This window comes from Talpa occidentalis, unplaced genomic scaffold, assembly GCF_014898055.3.
Source record: "Talpa occidentalis isolate TD23 unplaced genomic scaffold, MPIMG_talOcc4v2.1 talOcc4.16, whole genome shotgun sequence".
NCBI lineage: Eukaryota > Metazoa > Chordata > Mammalia > Eulipotyphla > Talpidae > Talpa > Talpa occidentalis.
The window spans coordinates 70,430,886-70,446,904 of NW_023601653.1; the positions used below are offsets into that span (position 1 = coordinate 70,430,886).

Sequence of the window (16,019 nt, forward strand, 5' to 3'; positions counted from 1 at the left end):
AGCAGTTGAGAGCTGGGCTGCGAAGCTGCCCGCAGCCTCTGTAGCACCGGTTCGATCCCCGGCTGCCGGGCAACCGGGCAAGGGTCCCACATGGCGCGACAGACCTCTTCTGTCATGCCCCTCCCTCAGCATGCCCCTCCAGCAGCATGTACAATGCTGCTCCCCTCAGCAGTGTACTTTGTCAGTCTGCCTGTTCTGTTCCCCGCTCTGGCTCTGGTGAATTCTCTTGCCCTCCTGCGCTTCTGACTGTACCTAGTGCTTATATAAATAAATAAATAAATCTTTAAAAAAATTAAAAAAAAAATGAACAGAAAGTATATCTGCACCTGGAGTGTTGAATCCCTTCTAATGTTGATGCTCTTCTTGGGTTTCTAACCAACAGTCCTTTTGCTTTTCCTTGCTCCCTCCTTCTGTCAACAGAGAAGGGGAGGGAATGGCAAATCCTCCCTAGGAATGGGGTGAGGAGTTTGGGATGGAGGGATGGGACACGGGGGAAAGTCTTATTAACCAAGAAGGGAAGATAAACTTCTCCAGTGAGGAAAGGTTGTTTTAAAGAGAGGACTAGAAGGGCAGAGAGGGGTAGGAATTGACAGGTGATTCTTCTGGCTCCTCTCTACCTTGGGGTTAGGTGGCTCTGGGGTAGGAATGGGGAATAGAACACTTAGATATTTTGGGGTGAATCCGAATGCCAGGGTTTGCAATTTACACCTGAGATGCAGCCTTAGAAAATGAAAAGTCCTTTAGCAAAACCTTGCCTGCTGTATGGTGTTAGCACCACTAACACCACTAACACCATGGGTTTCAGGAATGGAGAGATCAGGAATGGCTGAGGGAGATGTCTAGGTATGTGGCTTGGAGCCGCTGTGCCCTACAACCCACAGCTCACAGCTCACATATGGTGTCCAGAGGCTCCAGAGAATTTCAAGAACAGTGGACCTGGGGCTGTTGGGGCCAAGGAAGAGGCAGCACATGACTTAGGTGTTCACTGGAGCCCCAGTAGGACTAGTGGATGATCCCTCCCACAATCTTGGGGCCACTGCTCAGTGGAGGCCAGCATGGGGCTTAAGCTAGACCAGGGAATCCCCGGGGGAAAGCCTCTGGGTCAGAAGCTCTCTCTCTGCCCCTTTGGTTAAGATGCACACACTTCCTCCTCATCTGGACACCGCATGGCAGCAGACACTTGGAGCTGGGACAGACCAATTTGACCAGGAATTTCAGCCTTGCATTGACTGAATATTTATCCCAAACAAATTATTTTTAAAAACCTGAAAAGACTGAGTCACTTTTAACTGTTTTGCAGTGTTAATTCTAACATTATTTTTTAAAAAAAGATTTATTTATTTATGCATCAAGAACTGGGGTACAGGCCAGAGGTGTGGGAGGTGAAAGGATTCACCAGAGACAGAGTAGGAAACAGAACAGGCAGACCAACTGAAATATATTGCTGAGGGAAGCAGTGGGCGAGTCAGGCAAGGTCTGCTGTGCCATGTGGGTAGTTCCCTGGCCGGGGATAGAACTCGAGCTGCAGAGGCTGTGGATTGCTTCACACTGCTGACGCTTAACCCCCTGTGCCACCAGAGAGGTCCTTAACACTAATTCTTAACTCACCTTGTAGGGCTTGGGGAGCATTAGATGGGTGCCTATGCTTAAAGCACGTAATTCAGGGCTCCGCATTTGCTGAGTCGGTGCCCTGTCTCTCCCATTCCTTGCCAGTGCTGACTCTGTATCAACCACAGTCCACTCACATTCTCTACCTTGGAGGGCATTGGTGATTTAGAAGACAAAGGCCATGTTGGCTGGCCTACCTCATGGTTTCACCATGGCCAGGCCTTTGCTGGCTTGCCTGACTGCTTCTGTAGCTGGCAATTTCCAGGCTGTCTTCCAGAGAACCAACCATTGTGAACTTAATTAAAGGCTCAGAACTTTCTGTCTGGCATCCCTGCACCTGCCCATAATGCTGCTAAGGGCACCTGAGTGGGTTTGCCTTTAATCTGACTCCTGAGGGGCCAGGAAAGTCTGACAGCCTTTTGTAAGGGCAGGAGGGGAAGTGCTATGCCCGCTGTCCTGTCAGGCTGATGTGGGCTTGGCAGGAGTTGAGAGCAGAAGTTGCCCCCTCCGGCTGACAGGGCCCGCTCCCCTGGAACACACCCTGCTGACACGCCTGCTCCCAGATAATCATCTCCTCTTCTCCTTCTGCTCACCCGCCCCGGGAAGGGCACAGGCCTCTTTCAGTCTCCATCACTGCCTTGGGCTGCCCTGCTGAAGGTTGACCTTGCATTTCAGGCCTGGCTGCTTTGTTCGTATTGATTCTTATTGATCTATAGAAGTTCTTTATGTTTTATGGGGATACAAGTAAAACCATTATGGAGTGTATGCACTCCATTTTTGTTTTTTTTGTTAGCCTGGCCTTCTGTGCTTCACTCAGGTGAAAACCCCCCTTTCAGGCGTAGTGACAACTGAGCCTGAGTGATATGTGTGCCTGACATGGATTAAATGCTGTCTGACTTGAAGAGAAGTGATGGAGGGTATAACCTCAGGGAATCTGTTGACCTGCACATTAAAGGACTTGGGGTGCTTTTTAAACTCCCTTTAAATCAAAGACTTTAGGGCCTTCCCGGTGGCACAGCAGTTGAGTGCTCGGCTGTGAAACTGCCCGCAGCCTCTGCAGCACCGGCTCGATCCCCGGCCACCGGCGAGGGTCCCACATGGTGCGCAGACCTCTCCTGCCGTGCCCGCTGCTCCCCTCAGCAGTGCATTTCGTCAGTCTGCCTGTTCTGTTTCCTGCTCTGGCTCTGGTGAATTCTCTCACCCTCCCGCACTTCTGACTATACCCAGTGCTTGTATAAATAAATAAATCTTTAAAAAAAATCAAATCAAAGTGTTTATGTATATATGTATATGGAATATGGAATTTATGTATGGAAAGGCATATATATAATAGTAACTGATTTTTCGAAAACTGAATACACCAGTGTGTTCTCAAAACGAGTATGCAGATCAAGGAAAGACATCACAGTTGCGTGTCGTTGGGTGATTTTTTTTTCATTGTGTACATCTTACAGTGCACTTACCCAGATGTGTCTGTAGAGCCTGCCTACTCCACACCTGGGCTATATACGGAGTCTGTTGCGACCGCTGTCTGTTATGCGATCTGTCAATGACTGAAGCATCGTTAAGTGGTGCAGAAGTCCCCCTGCCCCAACCTGTTCTTCTAGTCATTACTGTCCTAAGGTTAACTACTACCTGGACTGATAGCATAGCTGTTTTGTTTTTGAACTTTATATAAGTAAAAGAAGCCAGTATATATTCTTCAGTGTCTTTCATTTGTGAGATGTGTGCACATTGTTGTTTGCTCTTCTCATTTGTCCTTGTTCACTGCTGCATAATATTCCACCAGACAAATATATCACAATATATTAGTCATTCTATTGCTTATAGGCATTTGGGTAGTTTCCAGGTTTTGGCTGTTATAAATAGAGCTGCTATGAACATACCTGTATGTATACATTTTCCTGTTTCTATGGGCATATACATAGGAGCAGAGTTGCTGGATCATAGGAGATGTCCATGCTCAGAGAGTTATTCCACAATGCTCTACCTGTATACTTCTCACCAGCACCCTGTGAGCATTCTGGTTTCTCCACATTTTCCAAATGTGGAGAAATTTCAACATTAGGTATTTTCCCTTTTTGCTGTTCTTCTGAATATGTGGAGGTATTGCACTGTGATTTTGTTTGCATTTTCCTGAGGATTAGGGAAGTTGAGCACTTTTTCATGTGATTATTGTTCCCTTGTGTGTGTTTTTTAATGAAGTGCCCTTTCACAGGGACATGGGACAAGTTTTTGCTCATTTTTCTATTGCATTGTCTGCGTAATTCTTATTGATCTATAGAAGTTCTTTATGTTTTATGGGGATACAAGTAAAACCATTATGGAGTGTATGCACACAAACAGTTCTGTGATCTGTCTTTTTACTCACTTAGTGCTGTTTATTGATGGCCAGAAATTTTTTATGTTAATGTAGCAGATCCCATGGATTTTCAGACTAATTTCAATAATGGTTAACACTTATTGTTTGCTTACTGTGACCTGATATGCCTTGCTCATTTAATTTTCACATTAACATATCTTCACATGGGAAAAATGAAGCTTGGAGAAGTTGAGAGACTTTCCCAAGCTAGGAAATAGCAGAGGCTAGATTCCTGCCCAGCTCCCCCGACTCCAGACCCTGTGTTCCATGATCTCTGCTGGACCACAGAAAATATTCCACAGACATTGTCCTGACCTCAGGTGTCTTTTATTTGCCTTGCACATTTTTTCCAGTTGAATTAATTGCTAACATTTAAAAATTAGGAGAAATACAGTTTTCCAACTTTTCTTGGAAAATCATAGAGTCTGGCAATGCTGGTCTTATTTTTCCACATGTCACCCTGGACTTCTGGAACTGAGTGGTTACTGCTCCCCACAGAGGACCCAAGCTCTCTGGTTTCCTACTGGTAATGCTCTCGTTAGTCATGCTTGGCCTGCTTCAATCACTTACATTTCCTGTCCGGCTCCTGAGGGCATCTGAATTTGCACCCCTGCTCTACCATTTCCCTAAAATGACATAATAGAGTCTTTCTCCTTCTCTCTTCCCTCTGTTCTTACCTTAATGCACTCTGACCTCCCTGTCTCCCTTGTCTAGTATCTAGGCTCTGTGCAACATGAGTGTTTTTGTGAATAAGCAGAGTAGCTACTGCTTAGGTGGGGCAGCTAGAAAATCCCCTCAAAATAATCTGTCCCTTTCTTTAAGAGATGAAGGTGTTGTATCTTCAAAATCTGTTGGAATACAAATGTTTACCTAGAATAAGTGACAAAGTACCCCAAGGAGGTTTAATTTATCACATTGGCTCCTGACACTTACTTAAGCATAAGCCCGGAGGCAATGGGAGAAAAGATCTATAGACTGTATGGGTTAAGGGCAGTGGTTGGGGAAGTCATATGTCCAAAAGGCTGAACGCCCCTTGCGGATGCTGTGCTGGTGTGGCTACAGAGGTGAGAAAAGCATGAGAACATGACAGGCTGGGGGGTGGGGGGTAACTATGCGACGTCCCCCCACGTGGCCAATTGTCCCTGAGTCTGTCCTCTGTCCAACCATTTTTCTTTCCCTCTAAGGAATTAGTGTAATGTAGAGATTAAAAGCGTGACTCAAATTGGACTAATTGGATTTACATTTTGTGTCTGTTTCTTTTAAGCTGTATGACCTTGGATTCATCTTTTTGTACTTCAGTTTCCTTAACTATAATTTCAGGATACTAGCATAACACCTCATAGAGTTGGAAGAAGAAATTTGTAATCTTTTTAGAACAGAACTTGGCACATAATTCACCATTAATAAACATCAGTTACTATCACTGCTGTTATTCTGCCAAGAGCACTAGACCTGGAGGGTCAAATGACAAGAGACCAGTGCTTGCTCTGGGTGCCCTAGCCCTGCCACACAGCTCCCTGCCATACAGGGAGCTTCAGTTTTCTCATGTGGAAAAGACTTAGGAGGATTAAAAATGAGGTTAAGTAAGACAAGCAAGATGAAAGCACAAGGGCAATTTGTGCTTATTACATCTGGTTGCTCTCCTGCCTTCTCCCTTCTGACTCTTCTTCCAGATGATTTGTAGAGAAGATAAGATGAAAAGACAATTAACATTATCACATGACAGTGAAAAGTAAGGCCTGTAGCAATGTTCTTCTTTCACTCCTATTATTGATAATTTGTGTTTTATCTTTTATTTTCTTGATCAGTCTGACTAAATATTTATCAATTTTATTGATCCTTTCAAACAGTTGGCTTTGGTTTCATTGACTTGATTGTTTTTCTGTTTTTAATTTCATTCATGTCTGCTGCCCCCTTTATTATTTCTTTCCTTTTGCTTGCTTTGGATTGAATTTGTTCTTTTTCTGGTTAAAGTACAAGCTTAGGTTATTAATTTAAAACTTTCCTTTCATAGTAAAAATATTTAGTGGTATAACTTTCTGTTTTTCTTAAATGGCATCCCACAAATTTTGATATGTTGTATGATCATTTTCACTCAGTTGAAAATATTTTCTAACTTCCTTTATGATCTTTTTTTTGACCCATGGGTTATTTAGAAGAATATTGTTTAATTTCTGAGTATTTAGGATTTTTTCCCAGATACTTTTCTGTTGTTGATTTCTGGCTTAATTTAGTTGTGGTCAGGGCACAAAACTTCTTTTATTTCTATTCTTTTAAACTTGTTAAACTTGCTTTATGGCTCAGAATATGATCTATCTTGATGAATGTTTATTGAAAATAATGTGTTTCCTAATGGAATGTTCTATAAATGATGGTTAAGTTTAAGTAGGTATATAGTGCCTTTTTATACCCTTACTGATTTTATATCTACTTGTACTCTCAATTATTGAGATAGAAGTATTGAACTCTCCAGTTCATACTGAAGAATTCATTTATTTGTCCTTTCAATCCTATCGGTTTTCATTATATGAATTTTGGTGTATGCATTTTGTGTGTACATTTAGGATTATTAGATCTCCTTAATGAATTGCCCACTTTATCCTTATTTGATGATCTTTTTTGGCCCTTATATAGAAGGTTCTTTGTTCTGATGTATGCTTTTTTCTGTTCCTGCTTTCTTTTGATATACATTTACAAAGTATATATTCCTTTACTTTTATCTTATATAACTCTATCATCTATATATCTAAACACACCTTTATTTAAAGTGGAAGGATCTCTGGTACATTTATATTTAATGTAATCATTAATATACTTCTACTTGAGCTCTATCAGCTCATTCTTTGTTTTCATTTGTTCTGTCATTTTTTCTCTTTTCATACCTTCTTTTGAAGTGAGTGTATCTTATGATTTCATTTTATATTCAATATTGGCCTATTAGTTATACCCATTTATAAATTTAGTGATTTCTCTAGGGTTTACAAAACATACTTTTAACTTTCCATATTCTACTTTCAAATAATATTGTATCACTTCACAGATAGGGTAAGAATCTTATAGGAATGTACTTCAATTTCTCCCCTCTTGTTTTTTGTGCATTATGGTCATGCATTTTACTTCCACATGTTACTTCCACACTAACAGTGTTACAATTTTTGCTCAGACTAATGTTTATCTACCTTTTCTCCATTATTGTTTCTCTAAGGCGTCTTTGTAGACATTTCCCCTTTTCTTCTCCCACAAAATTTTAATATCACAGATATACTATATATCTGTTTCTGTTTTGTGACCCATTGGAGACTAAAAATCACTTAATAACTTAATAGTCTTTGGCTTTTAAAGAACACATTTTATCATATTTGGGAAAGATATTGTCGTCATTAAGAAGGCATGCTTTCATCTTTTAAAGAAATTAAAAATAAGAAAAGCATCTTTCTATTTGCCATCATTTTCACCATTTCTGGTACTCTCTACTTCTTTGTGTAGATTCAGACTTTTAACTGGGATCATGCTTCTTTCGCCTAAAGCACTTCCTTAATATTTCTTACAGTGCAGATTTGCTGGCAATGAATTCTCTTAATTTTTGCTTGCTGAAATAGTCTTTTTTGGACTTAACTTTTAAAGTATACAAGTTTCTTTGCATGTATTATTCTGGGTTGATTTTTTTCCCCTTTCCATACGTCAAGGCTGTCATTCTATTATCTTCTGGTCTGCATAGTTTCTACCAAGAAATTGACTGTAAATCCTACTTTTGTTCTTCCTTTTCTCATCCTCCCCTTCCATCCCCTACTACTTGTTATTTTCCTAAGATGGCTTAAAGATTTTCAGAAGTTTATTATGGTTTTCAGTGGTTGGAGTATGATACACCTACATATGTGGGATTTTATTTTTGTATTTATTCTCTTTGGCATTCTCTGGAGTTCTTGGATCTGTCTTTGGTTGTTTTCATTAATTTTGGAAAATTCTTAGTCATAATCTATTCAAATATTTTTTCTATTCTGTTTCTATTAATTCTTCTGGGACTTTAATTACATGTATGATAGACTCTTGGATGTTGTCCTACAGCTCTTGATTGCTAGATTTTTTTTCCTCTTCATTATTTTTCTCTCTTTGTGTATTAGCTTGGATAATATTTATTGACTTATATTCAAGTTTATTGAGTCTTTCCTCAGCTGTGTTCAGTCTTCTGCTAAGGCATCCTAACAAGGACATTTTTCATATCTGATATCATTTGTTGTCTTTGTTTCTAGCATTTCCACTTACATTTTTGTGTTTCTGTCTCCCTGTGGAAATTCCCAATCTTCTCATGCATTGTGTTGACTTGTTTTTACATTAGATTCCTCCTTGATATATTCATTATAATTATTTTGAGGTCCTTGTCAGAGAACTTTGACACTAGATCAACTTTGGTTTTGTTGATTTCCCATCTTCTTGACAGTGGGTTATTTTTAATGTCTTTCAAGATTTTTATTGAATTCGAGACTTTGTGTATTGAGTTAAATGGTAATTACACCTGGAAGTGGACAGATAGTGAGGGAAGCAGAGTCTCATCAGGTTGAGCTGAGCTTGGATTTTGTAGTTGATTCACTCTCAGTGTATCTGTGGAGATTCCAGATTTCTTCAGCAGTGGGATGCTACTGCCTTGTGCTTCATGGAAACCACAGAGTACTGCAGAATTGTCCCTTGCTCACTTTCCACTCTCAGCTTACTTTGCCACAGAGGGAACTCTTCTGCCCCTTCCCTGGCAGGAGACTGCTGATCCTCTGTGCTGGCCTTGAAATATGGGTGAGGGGATTTAGGGGGATTAGAGGTTTGGTTTTCTGGTCCATATTCAGCTTTAGACTCATGCTGAGCCTCAAAGCAGGACTTTCTCAGCATTCTTAGCCTCTTCCAGTTCCCTCAGTCAGTGAAGGGTGTTGTTTTAGCTTTTATCTGTCTTTTATCTGTGGGGATTCTTTGGGGAAGAGAGTGATCTACTCTTCTGCAGTGGCAACAAACTTCTGATTTGTAAGTTTTTAGAATCCTAAGCCCCAAACTATTTCCTTTTCCCCCACCAGAAGCAAATGCTATTGTAGCGTGTCCTGTCTGGGCTCAGAAACAGTGTAGTTTTGCTTGGGTCCTAGGGTGAGTCCCTTCTCCCAATTGGTTGAGACTTTTGATTTGAATAAGAGATGGTCCTGAAAGATGGGTGGGCTTTTGTGCTTGTGTGCAACTAAGGGAGCTGTCTTTCCTTGCCCATTATCCTCCCAGGAGTGTCAGGTGGTGGTCCTTGCTAGGATCTTAGGGATGAGTGCAAACTCCTCTTTCTTTTTAATATTCAGTTAACCTGGTTTCTGCTGTCTGATGGTTTCAGGAAAAGCCTTGATTTCATAGATTACTCAGTTTGTCTTGTTAGAGTATAAGCTGCATTTTCTAGCATTGTCTGTATCCTGGAGTTGGGGAGGAGGTAGAACTCCTGGTCATGAGTAAATAAATTCTGTTCACTGATCTCCTAGGACTTCAGTCCTTTCATCAAAAAATGGGCCTATTTGCCTCCTGTGCTTTATGTCAGAAGATCTCAAGAAATAAAAAATACCACTCCTCAGTAGTGTGTGTTATTCTCATCAAGCATCCATAATCAGTATTTATCAAAGGAAAATCCCTTTCAGAAGCTCAGTGCGACAACTTAGAGCTTTATGAGCTGGGCATCAAAAAGATAACCTTTTTTTTTTTTCAAATAGTTTTTTAAAGAAAAGTAGTTCATTAACCAGGGAGAGTTTAAAAATTAGAAAATAAACTAAAATACCCATTGATACCACTAACTTAAGAAAGCATTACTAATATTTTATTGAGTTTCTTCTAGTCATTGTCCTAGGAGTGTGTCTATATTGGTGTGTATGCTGATATATATGCCTCCCAAATAATTTGTGTGTTTTGTTTAAATGAACTAGTTACAAAAAGTTGTATTTATTGTTGATTGGTTACTGTGGTATTTGTGAGGTGATGATGTGATTCATGTTGGTCTGATAAATATGTCAAATTTATTGCATATTTTTCGTTTGGTGTTAAGAGCTGAATTCTTCCTCTTGGTTTCACATGAACGGCCAGGACAGGTGTGTTTATATGATTCCAATAGAATGTCACTCATTTCAGAAAAGAACAAGTGTTGGTTCTTTGTGCTAAGGTCCCTGCTACCCCATGAACCTCCATCCATTTTCATTTATACTGACCCATTGTTAGGGTTAGAACAAATAGGAATAAGGAAATTATATGATGCTCTTAACACATTTTATTTTCTTTCTTTTCCAGAAAGTATTTTGGAGAAAAAATTGGACTGTATTTTGCCTGGCTGGGATTATATACATATTTCCTCATCCCATCTTCTGTAATTGGGGTGATTGTGTTTCTCTATGGGTGTGCAACGATCGAGGAAGATATCCCCAGGTAAGCTGGCTGGAAGGAAAAAGACTCAGTTCCCGTATATTAGCAGTCTCGAGGGCCGTCCTGGTTGCAAGTACATTTCACGTGCCTCCTTCTAAAGTCTTCAGCCTCTGTTCTCCCCCTTCCCTTACCACACACATAACACCCTCCAGAGACAGCTCTGGGAGTTACAGGTTCTAGGAATGGCACCAGAGTCATGCTGGGCATGGTTCGTTTCCCCTCCTGGGCAGGTGCTTCTCCAGGACCAGGGTCTGAAGTGACCGGTTGGGAGAAAACTAATAAAAAAAAAATCATGGTAGAGAAATGCTTTTCTTCTCAACATCATGACGTTCCCCCCTGCTTTCCCATAAGACCAAGATTGGAAGTGAGGGGTGATGTTGGGTCGTGGCTGTGTCTACAGGGCCAGGCAGTGTTGGGATAAAATGCTGTGGGCTCTCTGAAGGAACAGGCAGCTCTGGGGCTGAGGAAAGCTCAGCCTGTGGTTCAGGAAGCCAAATTATAAGAGGTGACGGGTCCCTTGACTAAGCTTTTGGAGAGCTCGTTCTTCTGGGAAAAGAGAGCGCCTAAAAGAAAATAAACACTTGAAAATAGTAGCCTTTAGGACTGACAGTATTCCATATTAGTTATGTGACTGCATTGTTCTCTCCCTGAGTCTTAGAGTCCTTGGCTGTGAAAGGGTGATAATAGCATCTACCTCTGTGGTGGGGTAAAGGCTGGAGACAGTGCCTGACATGTGGCCAAGTGTTAAGAGATAATTGTTGAATGAATCAGCATCTGTGGAAATAGAGTACAAGGGACTAAAGAAACACTTAGCCAATATTTAGAATTTAAATCTCTTGCTGTTGCAGAGCTGTCCTTGCATACTGAAGCACGCTTTATGTAATTGAATGCTATTTTGGTTGCAAATGATGGAAAATGCAACTTGAATTAGCTTGATAGCTGGATGAGAACACTGGGCAACTGATGGGTGTCCACTAAAGTTGGGGATAGTAATGGGGGAAGTAATGGGCATCCTGAAGAAAGGAGCAAGAGCTGTGCTTATCTGAGGAAAGGGTGGGTAGGAACCAGATACCTCTTCTTGCTGCTATAGCAAACCATAGAAAGGATCTCGCAAATTAGATGACCTGGAAGTAGTGGTGCCAATGTTTAAAATAAAGCTAAATAACTTGGCAGAAGAGACAAGTGTTTGGGTATGTGTGTATGACATTCCAGGATCTCTGTCCCATGGTTCTGACTGGGAGTGCTAAGAACTTGATCACAAGAGACCAGTTGTCAGGGTCCTGCCTTTCCTATGATGTGAGAGATGAATGCATACCAAATATCTGGCTCATGCAAGAGTGGCACTAGGTGGTTTGGCTGTTCTAGATTTTTTTTTTTTGATCCTGTAGATATCAATGCTGTGAACTCTGTAAGATAAGTATTATTATTCTTACCTAAGATAGATGGAGAAGTTGATGCTAAGTGAAGTCACGCAATTTGCCCAGCATCAACTTCTAGTAATCATTAGCCCTCGATCTGAACTCCATGACCACCTGTTCCAAAGCCTTTGCTTTTCTCAAGAAGCTGTGAAGTCTTCCAGAAGCTCATGTCTTCTTGGTAGCCCAGTAGCTTCAACTGATCTTTCCTGATGCATTCTAAGAAAAAACAGCTCCTGTGTTTCCCTTGTCCAGTTGTGTTTCCTAGAGAGCTCGCTCTCAGGTTGATCTGTGCATAGAGAACCAGGGTAGTGGGGGGATGTCAGCTCACGGCGTGACTTACAATTTGTGTCCTCCTGCTCCATGTGGGAATGCATGAGACAGTGACCCCTGCTGGAAACGACCATGGTCTACTCATGCTTTGAAGATATAAGTCTGTGTACATGCTTGCATACTCACACACGAGTGGGTATATGTAAAATGTGATCATTATTACAATGAGCCAAATTGCACGTCAGCTGGTACAGTGTTTTATAAGCTGAATTATGGATTAAGTTTAAAGGATTGTCTTTTAAATGAACTAGAATGAAGTTCTAAGGTGGAGTAGATAAAGTAGAATGAAGCTGGTGAGAGAAGTTTGAGGTGAAATGCTAGTCACCATCACAATAAGCAAGTGTAAGTATTGTTTCATGAGATTTTATTTCAGTTATGTGAGTGTATTGGTGGGGAGATGGTGTGTTTCTATTTGCATACTGGAATTTTTTAAATTGTAAATTAGTCGAAAAGTTTCAGATTGACTGCTAGAAAATTGAAATTTTGGTTTTGGAGTTTTCAAACACAGGGTAGTTTGTGGCCGATCAGAAAGGTGTAAGTGATAGAAAAATATTAAACAGATTATGAAGAAGTTTTAAAAAAGAACTGCTCTTTATTCATAATTTCCAGTAAAATCATTCTATCCATCAAAATTTGGGCTGGAAAAAAATCTCATGAAGTACCTTTTCTCATCAACAAAGGAACAGCTACTACATCCAAGGACTGAATCTAAATAGATTCATGATCTTTTGGAGGTTGCTTCTATCAGTCACTCCTAAGGATAATTAAAAAGTTGCACTATTCTGGGAATTATTTTGGAGGTTTCTAACTTTGGCATTGAAACTGAAACTTATCATCTAGGTATGACTTTTTAAAATCCCCCTATTTTGAGAAAATTATAGATACACAGAAAGTTAGGCTAATATAGAAGGGCCCAGTGAATCCTTCACTCAATTCCCCTGACAGTTATATCTGTATTACCACAGTTCAGTAGCCAAACCAGAATATTTACTTTAATTGGAATTTTGAGTGGTACCTTTTGTCACCATAACTTTGATATGTGAGATCAAAAGAATCATTTGATAGTAGTGATTCCACAGCATAATGTAGAACTTTACTTACCAAGGAATTGGTTTCATTTGTCAGCATTTGCTTTCATTGATAAGAGTAACTGGAGTATTGAAAAAGCTTAAGTCTAAACCACATTTTAAAAAATGGCTTATGTCAGGTCGACAGGTCCGAGGCCTGACTGGCAGATGATGTGTCACTGCTTCTGTCCCTGTGAGCTGACAGCCCAGCGTCACCTGACAAGCAGGAAACACCACTGGCTTTGGGGTCTTGGTTAAACTGATTGTCAGGCCATTTACCAAACTAATAATGCTTTCTAGAAAAAAATGACAGATGGGAGCAATACCTAATACATTAGATTCTGACCACAGTAGAAATCTGTGGATCAACCAACCAGTGAATGACCCAGACTCTCTATCACTTCTAAGCAAACTCCCGTCTTTCAGTCTGTCTAGAGGCAGCCTTCCTCAGGGAATGCATCGTCATTTTAATGACATCCCAAGGCTGACTTTCTCCAGAATTCTGTTAAAATTGTTTACATAAAAACGAACCAAAAATTCCTCCAATACATATAAAGCATTCTGATTTCAAATTTAAATGATTTGGGGAGTATCCAATTTAAATGATTTGGGGAGTATCCAAAATGGCCACCATTTTGTACAAATGATTGATAGTTGACTATTCTAATTTTAAAACCAATCATTAACACAGCACTTATGTTTCAAAGCGCTTTGTACTGAGTTGGTTGCTAACACTTTTTTCATTCTTGACCTTTCAACATTGACTAGATTTCATCAGGATCAGGTTGATCAGGATCATGTATACATGCACTATATATACAATCTATGCATAAAAAAATCCCAAACCACAAAGTGACGTCCCTCATGCAGGCCTTTGAAGGGCATGCCCTGAGAACTCCTGCGTGCTCAGACATAGCTCAGAAGCAAACTCTCGACTAGCTTTCTTCATACAGGCCAACAACTTTCTGTGAGAATCTGTTTTCTAAGAGGGCACTCTCTTCTCCAAAAGTAGCCACTTCTCAACTGCAAAGTGACCTTGATTCTGACCCAGAAGACTTAAAATAAACCTTGCTCTCCAGTTACCAATAAGAATGTACCCAAGTGAAGCTAGCACAGCTGAACTTACTAAGATATTACTATTTAATATTGTCGATGTGAGTGAGTCATTGCTATTGACACTGCCAATGGAAGCTTAGCAGGCAGTTGGAGGAACCAGGATTTGCCCTCAGAGACTCCGAATTTCCATTCTCTCACACAAAAGGACTTTTCTAGTGATGGACTTAATAGGTCATTAAAAACAAGCCTGAGGGCTGGAACCTGAAAGACAGTGACAGCCCTCCGGTAGGCCCTTCAGCTTCTTCTTGAAGGGGAACACCACCTAGGCCTCCTTTGTCAGTCTGGGTTTCAGGAAGCCCTGGCTTCAGCACACAGGGAGCCAGCGTCCTTATCTGCAGTGGCCTCCCACTTGTCAATCATGCTCTGTAGCGCCCTCTGCTGCCTCTTTCAGGAGAAAACGCAGCTGTGGTTTTCAGCGCAGGAACCCCCTGCCTGCTGTGTGTAAAAACAGCCAGTGTCCATTTTCACAATATTTTGACATCTTCACCCTCTCCCCCAAGACATGAACTTAACCATCTGCCTGTTATTCCCCAAAGGGAGTGTTCCATACCAAAGTGCTAAGTTCGTTCATTTTCCTACCTATGTGGTGTGGGGGGACATTTGCGAAGTCCATTAAGGCTTTGATTCTTTGCTGCTTATTTGCAAACACACTGTGATCCTAGATTTATTGGAGCCAGCTAATCACTTGAGTGGAATTTCAAATGTGTTCATCAGCTTATTGAATAGAAATAATGAGAGTAAGTTAGAATGTATATGATGGTTATTTGACTCACACGTCTCTCTCTCTCCAAGTGTCAGAATCTAGACCTTGGAAGAATTTACTTTATCCTTAGTCCCATTTTAAGGTTATGATTATTCTTATTTGGTTGATTTCATTGACCCACATCCTACAACTGATGTACTCAGAGAAGGACTTCCAACCTATATCTGACTCCATTCTACTTCACATGGCCTCTCCTTCTAGAAGTAAGAGCTGGTGTTGATCCAGCCACACACACTCATGTTTGGTTTTCCTGGTGACCAGTATTACACATTCCCAAGGCAGCCAGTAGGATTTAAGAAGGCAACCTGTGCTTGAAGAATGGATTATGAAATCTAACTTCAGAAAGGTGATTTATTCCCAACTGTTGATCTTCCACCAACCTCATAGACTCAGCACATTTGAAGGGACTTTTTAAGGCACCGTTCAATGTATCATATCTCTTGAAACTTTGGTCACTAACTTTCTGTTGGGACACTTCAAATGTCAGAGAGCTCCACAGTTCAAAAGGTGGCCCTTCTACTTTGGGGGGCAAAATTAAAGATAATGCTTTCACAGTGAAAAATCCAAGCTTAGCTTCTTTAATACCCCTCATTTGTGGAGCAGATGACCTCAGCCATGAATTTGGAAGTGGGAGAGGTTTGGGGTTGATTTGCTTGGGGGGGTCCTGCTTGAGCTCTGTGTGACCCAGTGGCCTCTGTCCACTGCAGCAAAGAGATGTGTGACCAGCAGAATGCCTTCACCATGTGTCCCCTGTGTGACAAGTCCTGTGATTACTGGAACCTCAGCTCAGCCTGTGGGACTGCACGGGCCAGCCACCTGTTTGACAACCCTGCCACCGTGTTCTTTTCCATCTTCATGGCTTTGTGGGGTAAGTAGGCATCACCAACACATGGGCAATGCTTTTAAAAAGGTACAGTGACTAAGCTCTGAAGGAC

General features: G+C 41.0%; 1 protein-coding gene across 1 annotated transcript in view; it reads left to right on the forward strand.

Moving 5' to 3' along the window:
- LOC119247803 (anoctamin-2) overlaps positions 1 to 16,019 on the forward strand; it is a 236,822-nt gene that overhangs the window by 88,520 nt on the left and 132,283 nt on the right. The window contains exons 10-11 of the mRNA XM_054696498.1: positions 10,259 to 10,393; positions 15,792 to 15,952. Coding sequence (XP_054552473.1) covers positions 10,259 to 10,393; positions 15,792 to 15,952 — 296 coding nt within the window. The remainder of the gene's footprint in view (positions 1 to 10,258; positions 10,394 to 15,791; positions 15,953 to 16,019) is intronic.